This window comes from Suricata suricatta, unplaced genomic scaffold, assembly GCF_006229205.1.
Source record: "Suricata suricatta isolate VVHF042 unplaced genomic scaffold, meerkat_22Aug2017_6uvM2_HiC HiC_scaffold_14870, whole genome shotgun sequence".
NCBI classification, from domain to species: Eukaryota; Metazoa; Chordata; class Mammalia; order Carnivora; family Herpestidae; genus Suricata; species Suricata suricatta.
Window position 1 is genome coordinate 1 of NW_021859187.1, and position 967 is coordinate 967.

The 967-nt window shown below is 62.0% G+C and overlaps 1 protein-coding gene across 1 annotated transcript; it reads left to right on the forward strand.

The window, feature by feature from the left end:
• Positions 1–5: 5 nt before the first annotated feature.
• DAPK3 (death associated protein kinase 3) lies at positions 6–960 on the forward strand (the record flags this gene model as incomplete). The annotated part of the gene is made up of 1 exon (XM_029931187.1): positions 6–960. A coding segment is annotated over one exon (955 nt), but the record flags the coding sequence as incomplete, so codon positions are not given.
• Positions 961–967: the final 7 nt, after the last annotated feature.

Consider the following 967-nt stretch of genomic DNA (forward strand, 5'->3'; position numbering starts at 1 on the left):
GCAGCGGCCAGTTCGCCATCGTGCGGAAGTGCCGGCAGAAGGGCACCGGGAAGGAGTTCGCGGCCAAGTTCATCAAGAAGCGCCGCCTGTCGTCCAGCCGCCGGGGGGTCAGCCGGGAGGAGATCGAGCGGGAGGTGAACATTCTGCGGGAGATCCGGCACCCCAACATCATCACGCTGCACGACATCTTCGAGAACAAGACGGACGTGGTGCTCATCCTGGAGCTGGTTTCGGGCGGGGAGCTCTTCGACTTCCTGGCAGAGAAGGAGTCGCTGACGGAGGACGAGGCCACCCAATTCCTCAAGCAGATCCTGGACGGCGTCCACTACCTGCACTCCAAGCGCATCGCCCACTTCGACCTCAAGCCAGAGAACATCATGCTTCTGGACAAGAACGTGCCCAACCCGCGCATCAAGCTCATCGACTTCGGCATCGCCCACAAGATCGAAGCAGGGAATGAGTTCAAGAACATCTTTGGCACCCCCGAGTTCGTGGCCCCGGAGATTGTCAACTATGAGCCCCTTGGTCTGGAGGCTGACATGTGGAGCATTGGTGTCATCACCTACATCCTCTTGAGCGGCGCTTCCCCGTTCCTGGGTGAGACGAAGCAGGAGACGCTGACCAACATCTCAGCCGTGAACTACGACTTCGACGAGGAGTACTTCAGCAACACCAGCGAGCTGGCCAAGGACTTCATCCGCCGGCTGCTCGTCAAGGACCCCAAGAGAAGAATGACCATCGCCCAGAGCCTGGAGCATTCCTGGATCAAGGCCATCCGGCGGCGCAACGTGCGGCGGGAGGACGGCGGCCGGAAGCCGGAGCGGCGGCGCCTCAAGACGGCGCGCCTCAAGGAGTACACCATCAAGTCGCACTCGAGCATGCCCCCCAACAACACGTACGTCAGCTTCGAGCGCTTCTCCAAGGTGCTGGAGGAGGTGGCGGCGGCCGAGGAGGGCCTGCGCGGCCT